The 25,314-nt window shown below is 41.1% G+C and overlaps 1 protein-coding gene across 25 annotated transcripts in view; it reads right to left on the reverse strand.

Annotated features, from left to right (window-relative positions):
• macf1a (microtubule actin crosslinking factor 1a) overlaps nt 1-25,314 on the reverse strand; it is a 230,812-nt gene that overhangs the window by 80,998 nt on the left and 124,500 nt on the right. For 18 of the 25 annotated variants that reach the window (XM_030411316.1, XM_030411315.1, XM_030411302.1 and 15 more), the window contains 31 exons: nt 21,790-21,956; nt 21,372-21,484; nt 20,600-20,706; nt 19,956-20,075; nt 19,000-19,095; nt 18,409-18,536; nt 18,133-18,226; nt 17,466-17,620; nt 16,504-16,807; nt 15,507-15,635; nt 15,327-15,404; nt 14,512-14,673; nt 14,086-14,190; nt 13,560-13,655; nt 13,104-13,229; nt 10,683-10,835; nt 9,422-9,433; nt 6,985-7,139; nt 6,749-6,875; nt 6,451-6,634; nt 5,764-5,930; nt 5,192-5,370; nt 4,964-5,102; nt 4,672-4,865; nt 4,260-4,419; nt 3,954-4,037; nt 3,560-3,667; nt 3,327-3,425; nt 3,035-3,157; nt 2,696-2,787; nt 2,094-2,229 (listed from right to left, as the gene is read on the reverse strand). In XM_030411316.1, coding sequence (XP_030267176.1) covers nt 2,094-2,229; nt 2,696-2,787; nt 3,035-3,157; nt 3,327-3,425; nt 3,560-3,667; nt 3,954-4,037; nt 4,260-4,419; nt 4,672-4,865; nt 4,964-5,102; nt 5,192-5,370; nt 5,764-5,930; nt 6,451-6,634; nt 6,749-6,875; nt 6,985-7,139; nt 9,422-9,433; nt 10,683-10,835; nt 13,104-13,229; nt 13,560-13,655; nt 14,086-14,190; nt 14,512-14,673; nt 15,327-15,404; nt 15,507-15,635; nt 16,504-16,807; nt 17,466-17,620; nt 18,133-18,226; nt 18,409-18,536; nt 19,000-19,095; nt 19,956-20,075; nt 20,600-20,706; nt 21,372-21,484; nt 21,790-21,956 — 4,092 coding nt within the window. The remainder of the gene's footprint in view (nt 1-2,093; nt 2,230-2,695; nt 2,788-3,034; nt 3,158-3,326; nt 3,426-3,559; nt 3,668-3,953; nt 4,038-4,259; nt 4,420-4,671; nt 4,866-4,963; nt 5,103-5,191; nt 5,371-5,763; nt 5,931-6,450; nt 6,635-6,748; nt 6,876-6,984; nt 7,140-9,421; nt 9,434-10,682; nt 10,836-13,103; nt 13,230-13,559; nt 13,656-14,085; nt 14,191-14,511; nt 14,674-15,326; nt 15,405-15,506; nt 15,636-16,503; nt 16,808-17,465; nt 17,621-18,132; nt 18,227-18,408; nt 18,537-18,999; nt 19,096-19,955; nt 20,076-20,599; nt 20,707-21,371; nt 21,485-21,789; nt 21,957-25,314) is intronic. The other 7 variants (XM_030411325.1, XM_030411327.1, XM_030411323.1 and 4 more) reach the window with 1 other exon arrangement.

The following is a 25,314-nucleotide window of genomic DNA, read 5'->3' on the forward strand; positions in this document are numbered from 1 at the left end:
AAGCAGATGTATGTTAGAAAAACTTAAAATAAACATACATATATACAAATATAAGTACTTTTTGTTGGCAGGTTAGTTGTTTGTACATTTCTTTCCCATATTTCAATTTGTCTTTTATATTCAAAAGCGCTTTGATACTTACCACAGCTACTCTAAAACAGGCACTAAGCATGCAACAAAGCAACTAGTAATAAAAAACAAAAGAAAATGCAGAAAGAGCTTTCCTCTTTGCTTACCTTTATCTAAATAAAGGTAAGCAAAGACACACAAGAGATTGCAGAAGTATTTCGAAGAAGAGGAGGATCAAATGTTTGGTGAGAAAAAACTTACAAGGCAACAATAAGAGAGAAAGCGAGCGCTACTTACCATACAGGCTTGTCCCATAGCACACACAATAATGTGCCAGCTTACGGATCGACAGAGCGAGGCGCGACAGGTGAGAAGCTGGTTGTTAGCATTCTGCATGCCACTCTTCATTCTGACTCCTAAACACTGACACTAAATCCAACTGATGATTCTAAACTTTAGTTTATCACAGTACACACCATTTAAAGGCATGTTCCCACTTTGCCTAACTGAACAATAAACTCAACAAACTGCTTTGTTTTCCATCACTCATTCTGATCCATGGCTCAGAGCTCAGATGTCCACAATTCTCCTTTTGGCAGCTGTTAGTGGTTTTCAAGCAAAATGCTGGTTTAAAGTTTCACACATTAATAATATGCATTAGAACAGACACAACATTTCTCTCTCTCACACACACATACACACACACACTCTTGTGATCTGGACACAACATGCTCAAATGGTGAGGTGTTTTTTTTTTGCATAGCTGGCCTTTGGTGCACTTTAGACTCGAAACCAAAGTGACTTTTAAAAAATCTTCTATTCTTTAGTGAGTTTTTTAAGTTAGTCACATAAAAGTCCCCTAGAAAGAAATATGACATTCACATAAGAATCATTGAGGTGCAGCTGTCACAACATAAGAATTATCATCAAGGACCTGAAATTCTCACACGCATTCAATCCATTTTTGACCGATGTACCATACTGTATATGCCAGGACAGGGACAATTTCATGACCAAGTGAGAACTGACTGTGAATATGAAGTCTCATTGGTCACCTATACAGATATACATGGACTAAACTTGATGCAGAGTAAAAAATAATTACTGAAATGTAATGTGTTTACTTTATGCAGTACCATTTTTTACCACCACAAAAAGAAAAGTAAAATGATACTAATTTTTAGCTACAGAGATGACAATAAAACGTAAAGGTGCATCTATTTCAAAAAAAGATTATTTCTAACGATGGATCTACGGAAAGCAGAGCTCTACAGCTTCTACCTGACTGCTAGCATGACTTGGGCAGCACTGCTCTAGTGCGGCACCACTAAGGCCATGTATTAATCATGTTAGCAGTTCAGCAGATGTGTTTTCTGATGATAATGAAATGATGATGAAGATGACAAAAACTAGGGTGGAAATTAATGACATGACTGCAGGATTTTAGGAGAACAATGTGAGAGTGGAACACTCCATGCTAAGGCCCAATTCAGACAGTGTCATCTAGTTAATTTTTCTTGCCCTTCTGTACCCACATTTCCAGTGTAAGTGTTAAAAAAAAAAAAGTGGACTGCAGAAGTGTTTTAAGGCAAAGATTACTGCATTTTCTAGGTTGTCAAATTAGTCTACTATTTGTAACTCCTTCTTAATAACACAGAAGGAGGTCAAACACAAGTGCCAAAAATAGAAAATGTCATTTTTAGATCAAGTGAACACACGTCTGAAAAGGGTCTGTGATGTTTGTTAAACCAAACCAAGTCAATGAGTCGTCAGTAGTGGTGATGTCTGTCAAAAATGCACACTCCGTGAACACACAACATGCTGAACAACACACACACACTCTTGCTGCTCCACACGCTTGACCTCACGCTTAGCTTGCGAGCATATTCAGACTCAAAGCAACATTTTATAAAAGTACCTTAACAGTTACAGTTTGTCAAGCTTGCAAAAGCTGTAAATAAATTTTTTGCCCAAAATCTGCAGTACTGCCTCTGTATCTTGGCACATCCCTCCGACCAATATACCTTTCTTTCCTCCTCTTTGGCCATTTGCTGCTCCAGCTGCTGCAGCTGCTGGGTGGAGCTATCACACAGCTGGTTGTAGGTAGCTGTCAGCTCGTCCAGCTGGGCCTCTACATTAGCACGCTCCTCTAGGGACAATCTGGAGAGGACACAGGGGACAAGGTTAGAGCAGAAGGGTTTGTGTGTTTAATGTGTATCTAAGTGTGTGATGCTGATGTGTATGTTTCCCACAGTTGCTTTGTTATAAATGTCATTAATATTTCAATGGCTTTAAGTTGGAGATCTTTTCAGACCACCCAAAAAATAATCTGAAACTCACATCTTGTACAATTGTTAAACAAGCAAAAAAATACAAGTATATTACTGCTGACCTCTGCGTTTGAAACATTCCTTAATATTCCCCATGTTTACTTGTGGTTACAAACTAGAATAAATCTCTAAAAACATTATGAATTATTCAAAATTCCAAGACGAGAGACTGGATGAGCATGTACTTTTTCTCTGTGCCAGTTTCTGCGACACAGTGAAATTCAAACAGTATGTGTAGTAAATGTGTTTGGGAGTCACATGCGATGTTTGTGTCCATGTATGCGATCTAAACTTACTTGCTGGCCTGTTTTGATAGCAAGAAGACCTGTGTGCTCCTTATGGCTTCAGCCACTTCATCCTTCTTGGCTGCTAGCTGTTCACTGATGGCCTTTAGGGAAGATGCAGTACATGCATGACGTGACAACAACCCCCAACAATCACTTCAGTGTTTCAATTAAACAAGACAAGGCATTTTAATGGATCAGGAACCATTATCATTAATATACATTTATAAGAAACAGTTGTGAAGTGCACAGACTAAACAGCTCACTGGACTACTTATTAGATGTCAAATGCCTTGCTCAAAGGCTCATTGCCTATAAAACAAAGTGTATAACATCAGATTTCTGTTGTACCTGTTGAGCAGCGAGTGAAGACTCAGCGTTGGGACCACCAGTCCGTCCCTGGAGACCCTTGACCCAGCCCAGCAGATCTGAAACCTGTCCCACTCTGGCCTGCTTCTCCTCCTCCACCTCTTTCTGCACAGATTGATTTTTTTTTTTTTTTACAGATACAATCAAAATGACTTAACTTATTTAATCAATAATTTTTCATTAATAAGATCTCTTTTTTACACAACTTCTTCTCATTGTGAAGTGATTTCACTTCCATTTCAAGCAAGATAGAGATACTGAAGCAAAGTCCCACCTCTTCTTCTTCTAGTCTCCTCAGTGCATCACTGATGTACTTTACATGCTGGGTTGTCAAGGTGACTAGTGCTGTGTAGCGTGTGCGCAAGTCCATAAACTGTAAAAATACACCCAGAAACAATTACAAGACAGTAATGGTGATGGTAAATTATATTCACACCAAAAAAATAGCATGTACAGTAGATTAGTTATCTAAATATTCAGAAAGAATGAGAGACTTTTGATCCTTACCTCCTGAGTGATGGCGTCAGAGGAAGAGTGCATCCTCCTCCTCTTGACAGGTGACTTGTGTGTGGATTCCACAAAGGCTCTGTAGGTCATTAGCTGTAATTCATAATCCTGCAGAATACAAGAACAGTACAAGTAAGTAAAACAAGTAACTGTTCAATCATTACACTCAAAAGAGTATTTTGGACTTTTGAAATATAGAACTTAAGTCAAACAGACACTTATCAATACATTTACACATATTCTTGATTGTTTGCGACACAGAACAATGCGGAGATAATTTGGACCCTCATAGTGACATAGCTACTTCCAAACTAAACAGTGAATATACTCAGAAACAGTTTAACATATTTGCTACACTGTATATGAAAACAAACAAATAGAATCAGTCTCTTACCTTCACTGAGGTGCAGTACTGTTTGGAGTGAGTCTGGCACTCGTCTAGTTTGGTCTGGTTCTGTTCAATCTCAGCTACTAATGCCTGAAGAAAGGAATCCGTCAAAATAAAACATATAATTTATTTAGGTCTGCCAGATATAATTTTAAAGGAAACAACATCTGATGCAAACCAACATTTCTACCACAAATGGAGTCCATCATTCCTCAGAATCAATCCAATGCACTTAATTTTTGTCCTTCCAGGTAACCATCCATTCATTCTGTCAATGTACAGATCAAAGTCCATGAAATCAGGTTAACTCACCGTCTGCTGGGCCAGCTGTTCAGACAGTGCTTTGCTGTCAGTCTGTCCAGGTTGTGTGTTTTCTTGTCTCTCTGTTGTTTCTTCAATCCATTTAATCAGAGCAGAATGGCCGTCTCTGTACTGCTGCAGGGCTGAGCCCAGAGCTTCTAGCTCAGTTTGTCTGCAAAAAAAGAGAAACACAAAATATTTTATTGTATGCATAGGCAGAGATAAGTATCCCGAATGTGCACATGTTTTTTTCATGCAAGGAAATGGGTTGTTTCATGTTCTGTCATTATACATTTCTCTAAATAATAAAGACACTGGAAAACACGTTCAGTGCCAAAACATGTTGTCAAAACATTTCAGTTTAAATGTATAATAATCCACTTCCATACACTCTTTTCTCTCATCTTCACCCTCTCCTGCTCACCGTGTCTCCATCTGTCTCTTGATTCCGCTCCACCTCTCTGCCATCTGATTGGCTCTCTCCTGGTAGCGTTCCATCTCAGGACTGCGGTCTGGGTGGAGCCTGCTCAGCCGAGAACCCGCCTCTTTGGCTCGACCTACCTGCGATTGCAGGGACTGGAAGATGTCCTCCTGCTCGGCAAGCTCACCCTGCCACTTCTGGAAAGAAACCAAAGGATGAAGAGTCAAGGTTAGAGTTCACAAGACTTCTCTTTAGCTGGATATAAGAGGGGTTTATGTGACAATATGTGTCTTACCTCTAGCTGATCTCTGAGGTTTTGAATGGCTGTTGTGTCAGCAGGAACGATATCTTCTTCACTTAGTCTGCTCTCATTCTTCCTGACCAGGCTCTCTGCTTCATCCAGGCCACGCATTAGGATTTCTATTGTTTTTAACCTGAGGAGATAAAATGTAAATAAATCGTACATTTTGTAAGCAAAGCATACATGTGTATTTCTGAATGAATCAATAAACAGCTCACTTACTTTTCTAGGTAGACAGACGAGAGGTTGTGCAGTTTGTCTGTCTTCTCGACAGCCTGATTGAGTTCAGATCGGAGGACGGGGACACTGGAGGATGTCGGCTTCTCCTCAAAGAAACTGATGCAGCGACGAGAAACGTCACCCAAACTGGACCGCAGGGTGTCCAGCTCCGACTGCAGTTTCTGGACAAGGAAAGTGATTTTAAATTAGCATGAAGAAGAGGCGAACACAGATCTATAGACCAAACTGCAGCTGTTTAACCCTGGAGCAAGAGATAGATAGTTCTAACAAAATCCGAGTGATTCATTTACTAAAAACACAATGGTCTACTTCTGGCACACCTTTTTTCATTACATGTCAATACTAATATTTTCAACAACTATCTTACTCATTGAGGCAGATGAATCATTACCATAAATAAAATAACATAATATATTTGCCATCATATTCCTGTGTTTGTATTAGCACTTAAAATATATCTCAACAGTTAATAAAAGTAACTCTCCAGTTCATGTATTAACTTCATTAAGAGGTGTTGTTGCCTGTTACAACCAGCAGATGGGGCTCAAACTGACCTCTTGCTCAGTAATCTGGACGGTGATGTCAGTACTGTTGCCTGACAGCCGGCTGGGGGGCGGAGTTTCGATTCCCCTTAACAGTCTTTGCTCGGCCTCATTGAGACGAAGGGTGATGTTCTGCAGCTCTGACAGGTAGGAACGTGAGACTGACTCATCCTTCTCCACTGGAGAAAAGAGAACAATGAAATATTATTTTGGGCATCAACAGTAAAACTGCAGACATTCTTGTTTTACTGAAAATTCATTTAAGAAGCTACAGTTACAGTTATACAATTAAGACTATGTCACTGTAGTTGCTAGTGGTCGACCTAGTATTCAGATCTTTAACAGAAGTGAAAGTAATAAAATCACACTGTAAAATTATGAGTAATCAATTCAGTGTTTGGTTTATATTAATTAAGAAAATGTGCGACACCTTCACAATGTTTTATTTTGTTCAACTAAAAGTCCAAACCTGTTCTGCATAACACATTAAAAGTATTAAAATAAACTAAAAAAAGTCAGATAAATGCAGAGTCAATACACGTATAATATTACCCTCTGAAATGTTGGGGAGTAAAAGAACTTAAAATTGGTATTCAAGAACAGGACTACAGTAGATGTACTTCGTTCCACTGCACCAATGGTGTTTAAGAGGTGTGCATGCATGCATCAGTAAGGGTATATTTGTCGGCCCCATCTCACCAGTCTCCATGTTGCGCAGCAGGTTCTGGCAGTGCTGCTGCGCCTGCTGAACCTCCTTCTCAAGCTCTTTTCTCTCGCCTGGCGTGAACAGAGCGCTCTCTTTGCTGTCAGACAGGAAGTCGGCCAACTGGGACTCTAGGTGACCCAGGACCTGCTGCCGCTCTGCCGGAGACTGACAACGAACCTGACAGGTGACACCAAGGGGGAGAAGTAAGTATGACAGAGCAGAAGAAGAGCAAAGAAACAGAACACATTTAAAGAAGAAGATAGACGCAAACACAAACACAGTGAGCCTCACCGTGTCCAGGTTCCATCCGGAGACAGTCCTGATGTCTTTGAGCAGGTAGTGCCAGGACACCACACTCTTCATGTTTATATGCAGCTGGTGCCACAAAGACATGACCTTCTGGTACAACTGTTCTGTCCTGTACACACACACACGATATAGAACATAACATGGGTATTAAAATCCAACGATAGCTGACTCAATGTGCTGAGATATTTCTAGCAGAGTTAAAGTTCTCGGCTGGCTACCTGCTGGCTGCGTCCATGGCCTCCTGGTTCGGTGGTGGGATGGTGAAACACACAGAGGGGACCATGGCCTCATTCCCTGTCGGACTGATCACCTTCCACTTGGTCCTTTGAGAGTTGTCCTCCAGCACACACTCCTCGGCTCGGGTTATGGTGATCTGAGAGGAGGCAGGGTTGCGAGATGGATGCAAAAACACAAAAACATAAAGCGAGGGATGGAGCAAAAGTGGAAGGGGAAAGATGGGATTGAGGGGAAAAAAAGACAAATGTTGGGAATGAGGAAGGGAACAAAAAGGAAAAGATGGAGAGAATATGAAGAACCATATGGAAAAATTACAAGTTTTGAAATGAAAAGTTAAAGAAAGTCAAGGAATTACGATGGTTAAAAAGATGGTGGATGTTTGAAGACAGGATGGATGAGTTGTGAGATAAAAGAGAGGAGGAAAGGAACGGAGGTGAGGAGAGAAAACATGTGAACAAAAAGTTGATAGCAACAAACTCATAATGCAACACAAAATGCAAACATTCATGAACTTCATGAAGTTAGCAGAAGCCCTAAAATGATATGACATCAGAGTCCTTCACATGTGGACTGAAAGCTGCTTTGCATTTCTTAAACTAAAAGCTTTTATTGTGAAAGCAGCAAATATTCTCCAAACTTACACCGAAGTTTAGTGATACCTGGGCCGGGTTTCAAAAATTCACCAACAAGGGAAACCCATTGCTGACATGGTGATTCTAAGAAACCCAGCACAGGTCAAAACAAAGAGATTTGGGGTTAGAATCTGCAAAAGTGAGCTCTAAAATAAACACAAGACAAAGCCATGACTGTGGGGAGGAGTTTCAGAGCTGTACATAAAAGCTTACTGCTGTATTGCCTCCCCCACCCACCACCCTCTCTCACCCCATCCCTGCACACACACAGAGTAATACATCAATAATGCAAAGCTATGCACATACAGTAAATACATGAAATGTAAATCAAAGCTTAAAGCTGTGACTTGTTACTGTCTGACTGACTGAAGCAGCCTCAGAGGCATGGACTGTGTTAAATTCAGTTCAGTTCAGCTCACTGATTGCCACCTGCCCTTATCAACGATCAAGTTTATCCTAATCTTTCTCCTCTTTTGTGCCAAGTATTTGAAATTGATTGTAAAAAAGGTGCCTCATTACAGATACATTTCCTTACCCTTTTCATAGGTTTCAATGACAGAAATAATCCTTTCTTCCCATCCTCCTATTACAGAAGCATTTCCTAAACTCATGGCTAGGATAGAGCAACTATCCTATCCCAGACATCATATCTTATCTCAGGAAATTTTTACTAGAACTCTAAATTTGATTCCTCAGTCAACACTTGACCTATCATGCTTGTATCTGTGTTTAAAATGTACATGAGACTGCCTGTATGTATGACAATGTCTGTCTGATTTTGCTTGTTAAACCTAGCTTGCTTGCGGTAATAGACAAGAAAAGACAAGCATTACATTTAGGCTTTAATGAGTCAGAAGCATTAATCGTGTCGGTGGAGGAGAGGATATACTGCAAAAGCGTATATGCACAAGTTAAAAGGCGACTGTTAGTGTTAGCTTCTCCAACAGACCAACATCAGTTTTAGCCTCCTCAACAGTAAGTTTGACTAGGCTAATCATTATAGTGTATATATATTGTTCCCAAACACCATTACTGGCAGTTATTTTTTTGAAGACTTCAGACTAAATTTCTGTAATGAGGCCCAGAGAGACTGAATAAAAGGCAGATGCAGAGATGAAACTGTGTTTTTGTGTCCAAGTCTATTTGCATTTCTACTGTCTGTCTCCTGTCCCTATGGTCTTAATTTCAAAGAGCAACCAACTTCTTAAATTCAGTTTTATTTTTTAAATTGTCCTTGCTATGCCCACATTTTTAAAACATAAAGCACCTTGCACCATGCCATTTACTGATTGACTTGTAATTTGTTGTCACTACCCTAAAAATCTGAGAGTGAGCCCATCTGTCCTGTCCTACCAGGGCTCCGATTCAGGCCATCTTGCCGTGTTGGGACACAACAAGTTGCTATGTGTGCATACAAAAGTTAATCTACCTGGTTAACTTTTTAATAACTTATTTACAAATAGCCACAATTTAGCATTTTCTTCTGATAAAGATTAATTTGAAGACTGAAGTTGTGTTCGACTGGGCATGTAAACTACTACATTTGATTCATATAGTTGTTTTAGAGTTGTAGGAAATCCAATGAAGGGAAGGCAGACAGACCTACTGATTACCTTGTATTAATCCAAGAGACCGATTAGGGCAGGTATAAAATTAACAGTAACCTCAAGTTACATTAGTGACACTAAAACCTGAAATCAGCTGATAAGAGAGGAGCAAGCAGAGCAGTGCAGTGTGTGCAGTGTAAGTATCTGAGGTGAGAGAGGGAGAATATAGGCAGCTATACCTGAACGTTTGTCTTGCCAGCCCAGCCGACAGACGAGAGGAAGGGAAGAGGATGAGGAGGAAGAGGAGGAAGAGGAGGAGAGGGAGTGAAAAAGGGAGAGGCAAAAAAGGTACATGAGGGTATGGAGAGAGAGGAGACACAGGAAAGTGAAGGAGAGAAAGATTACTTTTGGTCATGTGCATGTTTGTCCAGAAGTTTGGATATTAAATATCAGCACACACTGATTGTCTTTAGTATGATTTTTAACTCTGTGGCAGTTTGGATCTTTCTTGTTTATCTTCTTTAGATCACTGATGCAATATACGTGCAAAACCACCTTCCATCTTCACCAGGATACGACACCTCACATACACTATGCTTCAGTGAACAAACTGACCCTGCGGACTCTCACACAGCAAACTAAAAATAGCAGCAGCCGCATGTCCACCCTACAGGAGTGCTAGGTGCTGCTTTTCAAGAGAGCCCGCAAAGGGGATGAGACAGATGTATTATTGATTGGCTTTTAGTTTCCCTCAGGACATCACAGCTGAGAGTTAGAGCCTGAGAGAGACTTTACTTGTGTCGATGTATGTTATATAAAAGTGGCTCTGAGAGGAAAAACAACGCCTAACTTTTAGCTAATGTTAGGCTTTTACAGAGATCAAAAACGCTTTCTGAGGAGAACAAAGATGAAGATCATCTATTGTGAGAACCACGTAAGTGATAAATTCTGGATTATAGTCATTATGCTTATTCAGCTTCCAAATTGAGCACTGCACCAATTTGTACTCGCCAGTAAAACAGTTGGAGCAGTTCCCCAAAAAGATCCACTGCTTTAGTTTATTCATCATTATGGACCACCTAGGCAGAGAGAAGAGTTTGTGTAGACGTACTCATCAATCTCAGGACAAAATGAAATGTTCAGGAAGCAGCTAAAATAGAACAACCACAAAGTGGCTGTGGAAAGGGGCTTGGAGAGGAAGTGTAGGGCAGAGAGGAGGCGGTTGGTGGTGAGGGTTAAAACAATAGAGTGGTGAGTTCAGTGGTGAACGGTACTACATGTATACACATAGTTCTGAAAAGGATTCCTCATATAAACCTCATTAACGCAAATATGTGTCAGCTAAGATGGGACAAGAGGGACTGGATTATTTTATCTCAACTGGATGGATGAACAGATTTCTAATTTTTCAGTGTCAGAAACTCAAAGTCACTTTTCTGAGAGAAAGAAAACGTGCACACCAGCATGTTCTTAGAGCGTAATAACTGGTGGGTCTCATACCTCTATCTGTCTGTAGTCGCAGATGGCTTTGATGGGTGTTGTGGTTCCCAGGGTGCTCTCTGCGCTGCGGGGGTGGAGCTGCACCAGCGTCTTGGCCCGGCCCACCAGGCTCGCCACCGTACTCCGGTACTCAATCAGCTGCTCCTTCTCCTCCTACAGGGCAGAGAAAATAATCACTTAAGTATGTAATTCATCAGAATGTTCAGACTGACCGTTAGCATTACTAACTTAGCTAGCATAGCAACATAAAGTAGTGTTCAGCCTGATGGGAATGTCATTCATTTTGCAGATATATAGGTCATTAGAGGCGATGGTAGCTCACTCCTCAGGGACTTGGCTTGGGAACAAGAGGGGGTCCTCTAGCTCAGACATGTTACAGAGACTGAACCGGAAGCTGGAGAGCTGCCAGCTCACCCTGTTGGCACTGACAGGGTGTCCTTGAGCACTGAAACCCTGTCTGCTTAGAAAGTCAACTATGTGGCAGTCCTGTCACTCTGAATTCTCATTACTAGTGCATGTCTGCAGGTCCTGTGTGTGTGCATATGTGTGTATTTAAGGCCCAATGAAAAAGAAATGTCAGCCTGGACCAAAGTTGTGGACCGACTGACTGACACCGCCATCCCTTCACCCAAACTGCTTGTGTGACACAAACCTGTGTTATAAACCTGCTGGTTTGACACATCATAACTAATCTATTTGCCAGTAGCCCCTGACATGAGTGGACTCAGCTGCTTGTGTTAGCTTGTTCACTAACCATTAAACATTTAAAGGTGTGTGCTTCACCCTGACAGGTAGAACTACATTTTATTTCTGTCTCGCCCCAAGAAGAGAGATTCATTAAGGATTCATTAGAGAGAGACACAAACAGAGACAGGTAGCGAGAGAGGTACAGAAAGATACAGGTGAGGAAGAGGAAGATAGAACATGTGGAAGCTAAGAGGGGGGCCAGCATAAATAACTTTATACAATACACCCATGAAATGAATTTCACATTGAGATGTTATTTGCTGCATTCAGTACTGCTATAACAAATTATCTGACAGTCTGGGGAGAATTAAAACATGGCCACATGAGTGATTACAAACTGATTATCTCCACGTCAGATACCATCATGAGAAGAATGATTACATTATCAGAGAAGCATTGCTTCAATTGGTTTCCTCAGTAAGTCCAGGCAGTGAAATGCTGCACCTGTGTTCATATGATGACCTTGTTATCAGATTTTGCACCAAATTACAAAGACCTATTTAATCTACTTTCAGTGACAGCAAGTACTTGTGAAAGCTAGCTATATCTGAAGAAGTGAACTAAATCAAAAGAGAGGTCAAGCCACTGCTTAAACTCCAAAAGTTGAAAAGGCTGATGATCCTCCTCTTCCTCAGGTATTATGAGAGTTTAACAAAAGAGTGATGGAGCACAGTGAACACACTGGAAACTCCACCGACTGGAGCTGGAAACTGATTAACACACACACACACACACACACACACACACACACACACACACACACACGTACACACATTTAGGTAGCATGTGAATATATCCACGTTCTGTATGTAACAAAGCTGAGTGCACACAGGTCTGTGAAATCAGCAGCTGTTTGTGACAAAGGAACACAACATTATAATGAGAGGACACACTCACTGCTCCGGCCTGTGGAGCGGTGCTCACACTAACTCTGCCATCTGTTGGAAAGTGTGTGTGTGTGTGTGTGTGTGTGTGTGTGTGAGGTAGGTGTGAAGATGGCAGTCTCATAAATGTGCCACAGGAGGGATGATTCAGCGAAGCTTCTCTTTAACAGATTACTTCATCCTATCTTGTGGGGTGCTGCAGCTGCCTGAGGCAGAGCACAACAGTCAGGAGGACACTGGTATGCCAACACTTGTGTAGGTCTCTGTTGCTCCTGTGCTATGAAGTTATAAATGGCTGTATAGAGGCTTGAACATGAATGTTTCCTCAAAATACTGCATGTGTAGGTTTGTTCTATGAACACTGGGTGGCAGTATGATTATTAACCCTGAACACAGTAAACTAGTATAAAAATAAGACTTAACATCCATCAAATAATCATATCTGTATATATCCTGTATTGGTACATGGCAGACCAGGTAAGGGTTAGGGTAATTGTATCTAAAGAACAGGGTAAACTAGAAGAAACCTACACTGGTATCTTGACTACCTTGCTCAAGGGCAACTGAGGAGGGTGAGTGTATTCAATTAATTATATCTGGTTAGTTAATCAAGGAATTCATTGGCTCCATGAACTGCAATTAAAATACAATTCAGATTAAACATCTGAGGGGTAATAGAATTATAAGATGTTGAGATGAGAGGAAGTTGCTGGAGTTTGTCATATCAAAGTGAGAACTGAAGTAAAAAAAAAAAACTGATATGTGCAGCTGAAGGAAGTAGATATTGTACCATTGAGTCCTGCAGCAGATCTTCCAGTTTGCTCAGTCTGCTGTTCTTGTCACAGGTGTACTGTCTCTTGATGGTTTCTTGGAGCTGGCGCAGGTACGACTCACAGTCCCGAGCGTCACTCATAAACTGACAAAGAGACAGACAAGAGAAGATCAGAGTGAACTTCACAGAAATCTGTAGAGGACAGTGGACATGAATTACATTTCTGTAGATAAGCTGTCTGTAAATATTCAATTCCCCAAACGCCAATGGGCATCATGTGGTTGCAGCCAGAGGCCTGGGGGAATAATATAAGGGAAGTGAAATAAACATATTCTTACACTGTACACATTAGGATATTTGTGAGTATTACTTAGAGGTCAATAACAACTTACATGTACACTATATCTTGCCAATGCTGCACTATGTTTCTAAATTCTCAGTACAGTGATATTTGTTCCTTATAAGTTGCCTCACCTGGAAGTACGCCGTGTTGTCTTTAAGGTGCTGCTCAACACACACACAGAGCTGGTTCACCCACTGCCACTGAGTCTGCAGGGCTGCACTATAAGCCTGATCATACAGAAACATGAAGGGAGAACCAGGAGAGTGAAACATTACTGTCACACAGCAGTTACATCAACATGGATGCTGATCAACACCTGGCCTGTATTTTTTTCAACTGTGCAGTAATACGTAGAGGCAGAGAAAAGGTAGAATATGTTTCCAGATCAGCATCGCTATTCTAGTATACAATAAGTTTTCGTTCAGTGTTTCTACATGATATGTTTCCCAAAAAGGTGCACCTTTAAATCTAATTTACATCTACAGACTATTTAAAATGAAACAAAATAAAAAATCAGGAAATGCAAGTATCAAATGTAACACAGAGCATTTAAACCAAAGCATTTGGCTTCAACTGTTCCTACAAATTAAGTCACAGAGGCAAAACCGAACATCGTTAAAGGTCATTCAGTCAGACCGAATAAAGTCAAAGATTCACCTCCACGGTCTGTTTGGCTGGATGGTTCTCCTGACACAGACAGTTCGCTGTTTCCTGGAGTGACCGCATCACTTCTTGTTTTTCATCCAGCTCTAACCTCATTTCCTGTAAACACAACAGGAAAAAAGAATAGTAGATTACGGGATGATTATAGTGCTGGTGTGAGGTAAAAATAGAGTTTCTATGTATGTAAACTGTTAATTTGAGTCCTGATATATATGGGGAACACAAATTTGGAGATAATGGCGTTCTTTATAAAATTAGAGGAGCTTGTTTAATCTATGGCGGTTGCTTTTCTTTCAATTAGAGACACAATAAGATCCTTTTTTCCGTTAAGTTCTAGAGGTTTGTGGTCTATACTGTGTTTACTGTCTTAACAGAGAAAAAACCATCCGGGCATCTGTTCACCCTCTTCCTTCCACTCACACTGTATAATTCTTTCTTGGCATTCATGTTGGGGTTGTTGTCGCTCCAGTCAAAGGCAATCTCCTCCTCCTCCCTCTCGTTGAGCCAGATCAGCTCCTCAGTGCAGTGCGACACAAATGCGTGCAGGCTCTCCAAGCTCCGCAGGCGCCATGACGAATGTTCCTATGGCAACCGCACAAACAAACATCATTGTCATGCTGATCAGCAGTGCAGAGAAAAATAAATAAAAAATAAATTTAGATTTTTTTACACACCTCCACATGCAAAATTATATTGTATAAATATCGTACTATTTGTGGTTTAGAAATAAAGAGTTATTCTCAAAGGTTCTTTAGGGTAATATTTTTTCTGAAGTTGCTCTGTTACATGTGCATTTGCAAGCACATATTCATTTAATACTGAGAGGAGAATGTGACATTCCAAGAGTGAATATTACATTTTTTTTAAAAGCAAGAAGCAAAAAGTCCTTTTAATTGATGAACTACAAAGAAAAAATCACAAGAAAAAGTGCAAACATAGTGTTAGGAATAAATAACATAAGTGAAACCAAAACTATCTTAAGAGACAATAACAGAAGGAAGAGGGGACAAAGAAATTAAAATAGAGAAGGAGGGGGGATTCTGGGTAAAGGAGTAAAAAGGGGGCAGATGCATAATTTTATGTTCTTTCAGGAGAGTACTGTCATGGCCTAATTGGATTAACAGGGGAAGGGGGTGAAGTGAGAAACAAAGAAAACGTTACCTCAAACACACACACACACACACACACACACACACACACACACACAAAACCACAGTTCTTTCTCTGAGACTGACCAGTAGTTTGCAGTATTGGTGCTCCAGCTTGGCCAGGGTTTCAGAGTAATTATTCTTGAAGTTGGGAGAAACTTTAGCCTGAGGGACGAGACAGTAAAGCTCTATTACAAAGAACAACTCACAGCAGAAAGATGTCTGTCTTCATGTATAAGTAATGTGTGTGTGTGTGTGTGTGTGTACCTCATAGCTGCGTGCCTCCTGTAGGCTGCTCATTAGCTCCTCGACTGCAGTGTGTATGGTGTTGTGCTCTTTGAGGTTGTTTTCTACAGTGGGAAGGTCTGCGCCCCATTCGGCACGCTCCAGAAGCTCCTGAAACACACACAGAAACAAAGATGAACACGAGTCCAAACATTTTTCTATTTTCTACTTTTATCAAACTGATTCAACAGTTTTTTGCTCTTATTTTTTTTTGATCAAGGTCTTTTTTATTTTGCTTTTACAGTTTACAATTAACACAGGTCCAACAGAGCAGGACAAGAAAAATAAATCGCCCATTCCCAGCCCATCCCCTTCTCCCTCAGACACCAGACCTAGAGTATTAACAACGTATAATACAGAGTTCAAGACATTGAGTTCACATAGCCAGACATGAAGAAGAAAAAAGTAAAAAAGTGAAAAAAAAAAAAAAAAAAAAAAAGTCAGATAAATGAAATAAGTTATCTAAATGACTGAGGGCAGCATTAGGGGTTTACAGTGTTAAGTTATCAGCCTCCATATCTTCAACAAACATTTGCTCTTATTTTTTATGTACTTGCTTTATTTCAAGGACTTTAAAGTTTCAGATGCATGTGTTGTCGAGCCTGTAAAGCCTTTTAAATGGAGATTTGATTTTGCTATAGCAATATTTATGCAATTTAATCTTAATTAATGGATGAATTAATAGCATTTAATCACATAAGCTTCTTTTATTATTCCTTGTCTTGTTTTATAACATTTTATAGAGAATCTAAAATCCTCTTCATAAAATTTAAATATTTTGTTAAAATATTGTATGGAGCGTAAGCTTCTTGTATGTGAGGATTTGTGGCTGTTATTCATCATTTTAAAATTCATATCATTGGGACACTTTCATACTATGTCTTGACATTTCATTTACTAAATTATTAATCAGAAAATGATTTGATATTGAAAATAATCATTAGTTGCATCTCTGAATTTCAGTGTTATAGAGACTGACCTGCGTCTCCTCCACCCATCCAAGCAGCTCATAGATGAACCTCAGGCTTCCTTCGTCCTCTGATGAGGACATGGCCACCAGCTGGGAGCGAGCCATTGGTCGTCGCAAGAGTGCAGCTCCAACTGCTCCCACAGCACCCACAGCTCCCAGCAACGTCTGCCCCAGTGTCAGGCCGCTGTCTGTGGCTCTCTGGCTGGTGTGCTCTGCCCCGGTGCTGCCCAGCGCCTGAGAGAAGTGGCCTTTCCTGTAGACGCTGGAGCACTGCAGTCTGAGGGAGACCAGCTCCTCTTGAAGGCAGGACACTCTGGTGATGTCAGACAGAAATATTTAGTTACTGGAGGGGAGACAGTTACTTATCTCCGTTTTTTTTTTTTCCAAACAGTGACCCTCTCTCAAGGTTGTCAACTATAAAGCCAGAAATGCATTAAAATCTAAATGTGTTAATGACTCGTGGACTGCATTTAGGTGTGTGGGCAAACTGCTAAAATCAAAAAGCTCAGATAATGCATATTTTACTGTGCTTTTTATGATCTTGAAATGTATGTTTTCTGGTAAGCTTATAGTTGCATTAAAGGGCTTTACAAAATGGGAGTTGTTCATTTCAGTCAGTTTCATAACGTTAGTCTAAAACTCATGGAGCTGCATGCTGATGAGCCACAAAATGGAGTTTCTCTTTCATCATTTTTTCACACCACTGATTCCCATCAGAGCACCTTTATACACTCGATAAACAGCAGCAGGACAGAGCACATTAACTGCAGCAGATAATTATAGGATTTGATGGCAAACACAATACAAGTTGTTGACCCAACATTAAGTATAATGAGCTGTTTGTATTCCTGCTAATTGTCTGTATTATACTAATTAATTACACTGGACACTCATTACATATTAGAGGGAACCAGGTCAGCCACCTCCACAGAATCAAAGCAAACACCATCTATAGTTCAGTCTGCACTCACCTGAACGCCAGCTGCTCCACCTGGTAGTATTTCTCATCTCGGAGGACTTTGAGCTCCTGGTTGAGCTGTCTGATGAGAGACTCGCAGTCCTGCAGGTAGCAGGCCAGTTCTCTCTCACACTGCACCGCCTCGCCGCTCTCCATTCGAGACATGTCCTGGACACCAGAGGAGGCAAGCTTTAATAAAAATGTTCTTGTTTGTCTACTGGCTGTACTTGTCTTATGGACAGCTCAGCAAGTTGAGTGTTTATTGCAGGATTTGGTAAACAAGCAAAAGTGAAACGAAGGATTACTGTAGTAGCAATAGAAATAAAGCAAATTAGGGTTACACTATATTAACTATGCGGACATGGTTGAAAACCCTGTTGAACATCAACAAATTTGACAAGAATATTTTCTAAGCCCCAAAAGATAAATATGTTAGAGACAAAGAGGACTGAGCCCGACTGTTTATATTAAGTACATTTATGTCCAGACTGTGTTTGCAGAAAGCAGGGCGAGTGGTGAGTGAATATTTATTGCCTCAGAGGGGCACTTGCTTTTACAGCTTGTACACATTAACATCGTCACACCAAATTATCCAACATTTACCAAATATAATCCCCAGGATCCTGCATGTGTGTGTAAGGAAATGAAAGGAAGTAAGCTATAGGAGGTGCAGTACTCACCGCCTGGAGTGTGTTCTTAGCGAGGGTGAGTTTCTCCTCACAGTCCAGAGCCATGTTCTGGATCTTATTGGCTCTCTGAAGCAGCAGCTCTAGCCTGAAAACACACGCATACACATATATAGAGGTTAAAGCAGCATGTCCTTGACACTTGATGAGAAATTGACCGCAAGGAGTTGCATCAGCGTTTTTCATTTAATTATTTGCATCCTGCCGAAAGTAGATGTTTGAATGGATTTGTGTGCTTGTGCGTGTGTATCAGTGTGTGTGTGTATGCACCTCTCCACAGCTGGCCGTAGAGCCTTCTCTCTCTCCAGCATCTCCAGGATGAGTTTGCCCCACTCCTCCTCGAGGTCATTGGGGTGGAGGCCCGGAGGCAGCTTAATACGACCAAACTCTATCCACACCTGGACACACACACGGTGAGTATATATTTAACATCCCATCATGCTTCAGTGAAAGTGTACACACACTGTAAAACACTAACAGACTCCATTAAAAGCCCCCATTACATCAGAGTTATGTTTATGAGCGATCACACCACAGACCAACACTCTGACAACATCAGCTGAGCGAGGATAAAGGAGTGTGTTTGTGCTCTATCAAACAATCTGCTGCATTGATAACAGCAGATTGGAGGAAAAGTCTTCGCTTCAGGGAACAAAATGTATGACTCAACTCCCAAAAATCGCACAGATAACAATACTGCTCTCACAGACATACTCCTCATTCCCCTGAGCTGAACCCCATGATTCACAATAAGCTCTGCACATGGTGCCAAATGTTGGTCACCTTCCCCTCAGACTCTTCACTCTGCTCTCTTTTATTCCATTCATGTTCTTCTCTGTCCTCCTTCTGTTCATTACTCACCTCCAGCAGTTTGTAGAGGTGTTCGATGTGACCTTTCTCGATCTCCTTCGCAGGGATCTCCGTTTCTTTGAAATGGACGTACTCGTTGTAAAGTGCCTAGAGGAGGAGAAACAGAAGTTACTGATGAGTGCTGTGGGGTCAATATTATCACAGGCTTTGTTTAAGGTCAAACACCGCGTCAATACGTATTATCAGAGGGTAAGCTCTGTAATCACAGCCTCTCTCTGGGCGGTCATTAGCCAGTTTCTCAACCGTCAAGCTACGTATTTGACTGCTTCATTTTTATCTTCCTCCTTCTTTTCTCTCAGCTTTTAGACATCCTGTCAGGCATTGTAGCGCTCACAGCAGCATCCTTTCTCACATTATTGTTCTCTTCCGTTTTCAACACCATGCCTCTTCCCTACGAATTAATTCCTTTTAATCTGAATTCTTCACCTCGCTCGCCTCCCGCCTCAGTATGCGGTTGTCCATTTAATCAAACCCGTCACCCCCGCCCCTCCCTCTACCCCTGTATATGTTCTCTCAAGGTTTAACAGAAATTGCTCTGTCTGTTCTCTTTCTCCCTGGCTGCTTGTTGTTTAAACTGAAGACAGAAGCTGACAAAACACAAAGGGATTTAATTCTCACCCTTTTAAAGAAAATATTCATGTCGCTTTGAAGTCATTTAGATTACAACACCTTGGATAATACACCTATCTCTCACTGTTACTAATTTTCAGAGGATTTAGTAGTGAACTCTACTAACTATTTTCCAGGGTTATGGTCCTTTAAACGTACTACAAAAGAGGGAGTTGCTATCTAACCTGAAGCGTTCTCTTCCCCCCATTTCTTTCCTCTCTTTTTGAACGCAAACTCTAACAATTGAAAAGAGACGACCAAGAAACTGCATGCATATGACGTGAAAATAAATGGCTTCAAAGTAAAAATTCTGTATCAAACCAATTTCGGGGTCTCACCTTGAGTTCCACAGGATTTTGTGGGAAGTTCTTGTTGGCCATGAGGGCCATATGCTGGCGGCTCCACTGGAGCAGAGAGGAGAACCTGGACTGGTACTCTGACCAGCGCTGGTCCACCTCCTGATGATGGAGGAGAGAGGAGGAGGAGATGGAGGGGGATAAGAGTTGTGATTACTCAATGGGAAATCAAATATCATGATTCACAGACTTTGATGAATACGATTTACCGACAGGCTTCATATTACTGAAGTAATTTATAATAGATGACTACAGCACTATGAAATTGCATAATTATTTGAAAGTTCCACATCATTACTCAAGAAGTTACAGAGCTGAATAGCAAACAGAAATGAGAATAATACATTTCTGCTGAGAACTAAAAAAAAAAACTAATTAAAAAGTATTTCAAAAATGAACAACAAGTGAAGCAACATTGACAAACGATGAATACAAATAAATAATTTGCTTTGCAGAACAATACAAAAGCAGCAATGTGACAATCTTTACTGAGGATGCATGTGAGCTGAAGGAATACAGTTTAAGTCAAAAGAGAAAGATGCAACATCCATCTATAATGAGCTTAAACTTAAAAATGGTTGCACGGTAAAACATGTTGTAAATGGGTGGAGCAGAATGTGACATACGTTTGCAGCGATGCCCTCTCCACCCTCAGGGATCTTGGGGAAGGCATCATAGATGGAGGAGACATAGGTGATGACTGACTTCTCATCTGGAGATGGAACATCAACATCTGAAGAGAAAGAAGGCAGGAAATTAGAAAAAGAGAACTGAAAACCTGGTGATAATTTCCACATCAACATCTTTTGGCCTGAATTAAACCAACCATAAATTAAAATGTCAAACTCAAAATATAAAGATATAAAAAAAAATAGCCACACTTGCTTTACAACCTAATCACAGGAGCATCAGTTAAACAGAATTAGACCATTGCTACAAGTAAGAGAATCACTGGCTGTAAAAATGCTAAAATGCTCGATCAAGACAGCAAGTCATGATCAGCCAAAATATAACCCCAATATAGAAATATATGGCCATAAAGAGAGTATTTACATCTAGGCAGAATGTAGGAAGCTAGAGATGAAGACGATAAGGCTAGAGAGGTAAAAGTAACAGTATTTACTAGTCAGTCATTAGTTATGGCCGCAACGTACACATTACCAAAATAAATGCTGGAAACAAAAGACCAACAACTTCATGAGCAGCATAAATAATGTGTAGTTGTTGACTTCTTCTTTTATTAGAAATCGCTGGACATGAGCTGCATTAGGCAAATCTCAGTTGTTTGTTGATGTTAAGTATTATCACCTAACGACGGTCAGAAAGTCAGCCGCAGTTTTTCCCTGAGCGGGCAGGGATACGGTTAGTCAGTTTATTTATTCTGAATAACAGTCTCACCCTCAGCGTCCAGCAGTCTCGTCACCCCTAGCGACTCAGCGATCTCGAAGGCCTGCTCGAGGTTTTCCCGGTTACTCTGCCGTGACAATGTCTCCATGTCAATCAGGTCTGGCCTGGATATCACACACAGATGGAACGTGTTAGTGCACCTTCTTCTTCTAAAATAACCATTTAGAAATGTATTAAACACTCCTGAATCACTATTTTGTTGGCTCATCTTGAGCAGATTTGGGCCTATGTTTTTCTGAGTACCATTCAAGCATTATCTCAATCTCAAACAGTTTAACTCAGTTGGTGTCACTGAGATTTTAACTGTTGCCACCATCGACTGTGAAAAAGATCCAGTAACTCTATTCTGAATTCAGACTTTATAACCACTAACTACTTAAAAAGGTTACCATGGTGTCCATCCTCTTACCTGTATCTGTGCAGCAGAGCGTTGAACATGCGTCCGTCGCTCCAGGATGAGGTGAAGTTGACACAGCGGAGGCCGGGATAGCCTTCTGTTGCCTGCTGGCTCCATATTAACAGCTTCTCTTTGGCAGTGAGGTCGCCTGACTCGCCGCTCACATAAATCTCTGAAATCTGGAGGGAACAGGGAGACAAAGCCGGGGTTACTACTGGGATTCATCATTTCTCCTCTGAATAAACATGACAAAAAGGTAAAAACAGAAAACAGTAATTCTCTCTTGTTGCTAAAGTCCACAATTCTGAGGCTCCATTGCAGAATCCATCATGGTACATTCACATAAAAAAATCACAGGAATTCAGCTTATGCTTAAAAGATCCCACTGCATCTAGTATTAATATCTTGAGGCATCTCTGCAGCAGTCTCATCATAGCAATACACAATAGAATAAAACCAGCTTTACTCTCACATAACGTCCCCATTACAGAACCGCAGCCACAATGAGTCGGCAGAAACAACCGCCTGCTGTGAATATATGAGATGCTGGAGAGGTTTTTAGTCACTTTGATTCAAGCTGTCGTCTCCCTCCAAACCTCTCATTCATCTTCTGTATCCGAATGGTTTTATGTGTTTCTATATTAACGCGTCTGTTTTTCCCAATTTTCATTCTCGCTCCATCATCTCCAGTCTAGCCTGCTCATTAGCTCGTGTGCCCCCACCCACCCCAACACTTTGCCTCCTCTCCTTCATCACCTTCTGTCTCGTGCCTCCCTCCCCCCCCAGCCTCGATCTGTCTCTTCAGTTTTTCGTGCTCTTTCATCTGTTCTGTCTCAGATGCTGATCAATCTGCTCTGCCTTCTCATCCTCTGCCTCCTCTGAAGTCAGTCCTGGTTGAATCATTTCCCCTTGATTTTTCATTGATCTTATATTGAACACCAGAGATGGGGTCATATGTACCACAAACAGTTTGGAGTTTGCATTATCTTTCAGATTTTAGGCTTTGCACAGCTCCTGAGAGCACTTTAAGCACATACAGTCCATGTTTACCAAAGGCCTAAAGAGAAGCTTCCATGGAGACAGATACTGTATCAATGTGTTCTGAACACTTAAGCCATTTTTCCTCAGCGTCCTTCTTCCTCTCAATTTGCCCTGTTAAGGTCCCACTGTCCATGGTGACAAAGGCAAAGTGATGTACATGCAGTCACTGTCAGCGCTTGGCTGCTGTTCTTGTCATCAGTATTCTTCTGCCATCCCTTACTGTCCTACACTCCTCCCTCTCTCACTGTCTTCCTGTCTCCGTCTCTCTCTCTGCGGCTGATATAGAGCAGTATGAAAGTCCAGTGTGTGCCAGGAGACTGCAGCAACAGCCAAAAAGACACGGAGAGGGAGGGAGAGGAGCGAGGACGGGAAAATAGACGAGAAAGAGTACAAGGCCAGCAACGGGGGGGAGGTAACTTGCAACTGCATAAAGTTACCAGTTTCTCATAAACTAGACCGAACTGGGCAGAAAAACGCCAGATGTACTAGTATGTTATCCAGCGCTTAAGAATGCTTACAGGCAATCTGAAAAACCAACAGCCATTACCGACACAGCCATCCACCATAAAGTGTGTAATATAACAAGCAGGTCAGCATTTCTTTCCGTGTCTCACTGAGTACACATATTAAAAGGCAAAAAAAGGAAGTTGTGACCTCAATGGGAATCTTCAAAAGTAAATTCTGCTGTGCGTTTTCCTGCAGAGCTCTGTCTCTCTGTATGCAACCACAACCTCCTTTGCAGAGAAACACAGAGCTGGTAATCCTCCATCTGAATATTGATACAGCTTTTTGTGTGAGGGCTGCATCTGCACAGAGAGCCTACACTCCCACTGCAACAGTATCTCATCCAGCACTTACTGTTGTGCATGTCTGCCATTCATTTTTTCAGAATATGTATATATACAGTATATATTAATCTCACTCTCTGGGAGCTGTCTTGGAGGAACTCCGACAGCAGAATGAAATATTCTAAACACAAGGTTCAGTTGCTTTGTCAGGACTGCCAACTTCAAAGGACATATTCTTCAGTGAAAGGAGCTCATTACCATATGACCAAAGTACAGAACTTTGATCAGTTTCATTTGATGGAAGAAGCTATAAGGAATAGACAAATGCTGTGTAAAATAATGTGTACCTTGAATTTAAAGTATTTCATCAGACGTACATGTTTCCACAGTCAAACATGAACCTCTGTGTGCTCTGTTTCAAACTGTACAAGTTGTCTATTTTAAGGAAGCTGAAAACTGTCAATTGTAATGCTGTAATATTGAAACAACTGACTAGCAGACTAGTTTGTGCATGTTGTTAAGTAAATAACCTGTGTAGCCATATTAACTTACTGGGTATTCAACTAGTACATACCGCCCAAAACCAACAGTAAAGGCCTGCAGGTCCCGACACACCAAGAATTTCACCCACTGAACTTGGTTTCTCATTTATTTCTTCTGTATCTTCGCCAGTGCCATTTGCTACTTTCTCTTAAACATATTCTTGATTCAAACCTACATTTACATTACATTGCAAGAGCGTTGGCAAAAATGCTGCTTGATCATAGTATCAGTTTGTATATTGGCAAGGTGGCATTTCCTTTCACAAAGGTTAAGAGTATACAAGCTTGTTGGCCGTCAGCTGTAGTATTTGCGGTGTGTTCAACTCAGCCTTTGTTGCAGCTAGTTTGTTGATGGGAGTTTGGTGTGACAAGACCAGTAACGATACACTGCTTTCTATCCAAACCGCCCCACAAATTCCATCGGCTGTTCACACATCCACTCACACACCAATGGAACAGCCACCGGGAGCAATTTGAGGTTCAGTATCTTGCCCAAGGGCTCTACAATGTGTAGCCGAGGGATTCGGGCATCCAACCACTGATGTTCTGATTTTGGACAACCTGCTCTTTCTCCCGAGCCACAGCTGTCCCCTGTTTTAGTAACATGTAATTAAGTCTACCTGAGGAGATTGTTTACTTTTACTTATTAATTACTCCCAACACAACAGATGTCTTACAGGTGTCCGTCTCTCTTGTAATTCTCGACTAGACAGCCAGGATTTTGCTGGTCATGGAGACTACAAGATTAGTAGCCCAACAAGACTTCCTGCCTCAATGAATGCACATGTGACGAGGTGAAAAATCCCTGTGTATTTTTACAGAAACAATAACTCAGTGAAGGCAATCGCCTACTAATTTTCCCCAAGTAGAATTTACTGTGAGGAAAGACACGCGCTCAAAAAAGAGATCACAGCACTGGTCACATGGCAAGATGAAGTTAATGTCAGCAACACAGGCTTCAAGGGTTGTGTATGTTCTGTAACCACAATGTATGGATTCATACAGTATACATATCACATAGTGTGCAGATGTGTGCATGTTTGAAGTCATGGTGTTACTGTAAGTCTTAACACCTATCTCTGCAGAGCTGCTGGATGTACTGCATCCACATGTGATGTGTAAGCATGTGTGTGCATGTACCTGCCTGAATCAGCCACTGGAGTGTT

This window comes from Sparus aurata, chromosome 3, assembly GCF_900880675.1.
Source record: "Sparus aurata chromosome 3, fSpaAur1.1, whole genome shotgun sequence".
In the NCBI taxonomy this organism is placed as follows: Eukaryota; Metazoa; Chordata; class Actinopteri; order Spariformes; family Sparidae; genus Sparus; species Sparus aurata.